Consider the following 749-nt stretch of genomic DNA (forward strand, 5'->3'; position numbering starts at 1 on the left):
ACTCTCTTGTAACACCTCTAATCTTCGGCACTTATATGACCTTATTGTGTTGCAAGTGCCGTAAAACTCTTTACTAAAACTAAAAAAGTCAAGCAGGGGGGTTTCAGGGGGGCCTGACCTAAAAAAAATATGGAGGTGGGGGGGTTCAGGGGGGCATGCCCCCCTGAATTTTATCCTAATTTGATGTTTTGCAGTTAGGTTGCATCCCTGCTCTTTGTGTAGCCTAATTCAAATAGTATTTGGTCTTCAAGACTTCTGGATTTCTTCTCTGAAGTCTGAATGTAAACAAATGGATCGTGGACTTTAACGAACGGAACTACAAGATCACCGAAGAAAATCTACCCACCTTGAGTCAAACTTTTTGCCACTTTCTGTCAGAGTTCCAGTATAATGCATGGACAGCTGATCAAATTTACGGGACTTCCTCTCACATTCTTCTGGAACAGAGACAACTTCCACGGATATTTCGTCGCCCTGCTCGTCTTCTGCATGGCTCAAAGCCACAAGTGCAACAAGGATGCAGAAAATCTGAAACTTGAGTGCCATATTTACCAAAGACGTGTTCTGTTTCTCGTCAAATGCAAAAAGAGCCTCGTGGATAGCTGTGCAATATGTTCTCACGCTCCCAACCCTCGGCTGATCTCAGTAAGCCGCACGCACAGGCACAGTGTGTAATAGGGGGCAAAAGCCTACGTGGCGATGAGACCTACAAAATCCTCCTCACTCCTCACAGCCACAGCACAGCGAAA

At 45.3% G+C, this 749-nt stretch overlaps 1 protein-coding gene across 1 annotated transcript in view; it reads right to left on the reverse strand.

Annotated features, from left to right (window-relative positions):
- The window catches only part of LOC101847190 (FK506-binding protein 2), an 11,230-nt gene extending 10,481 nt beyond the window's left edge, over positions 1 to 749 (reverse strand). The window contains exon 1 of the mRNA XM_005099915.3: positions 347 to 749. Coding sequence (XP_005099972.1) covers positions 347 to 546 — 200 coding nt within the window. The 5' untranslated portion in view covers positions 547 to 749. The remainder of the gene's footprint in view (positions 1 to 346) is intronic.

The sequence above is a fragment of the Aplysia californica genome, unplaced genomic scaffold, assembly GCF_000002075.1.
Source record: "Aplysia californica isolate F4 #8 unplaced genomic scaffold, AplCal3.0 scaffold00229, whole genome shotgun sequence".
In the NCBI taxonomy this organism is placed as follows: Eukaryota; Metazoa; Mollusca; class Gastropoda; order Aplysiida; family Aplysiidae; genus Aplysia; species Aplysia californica.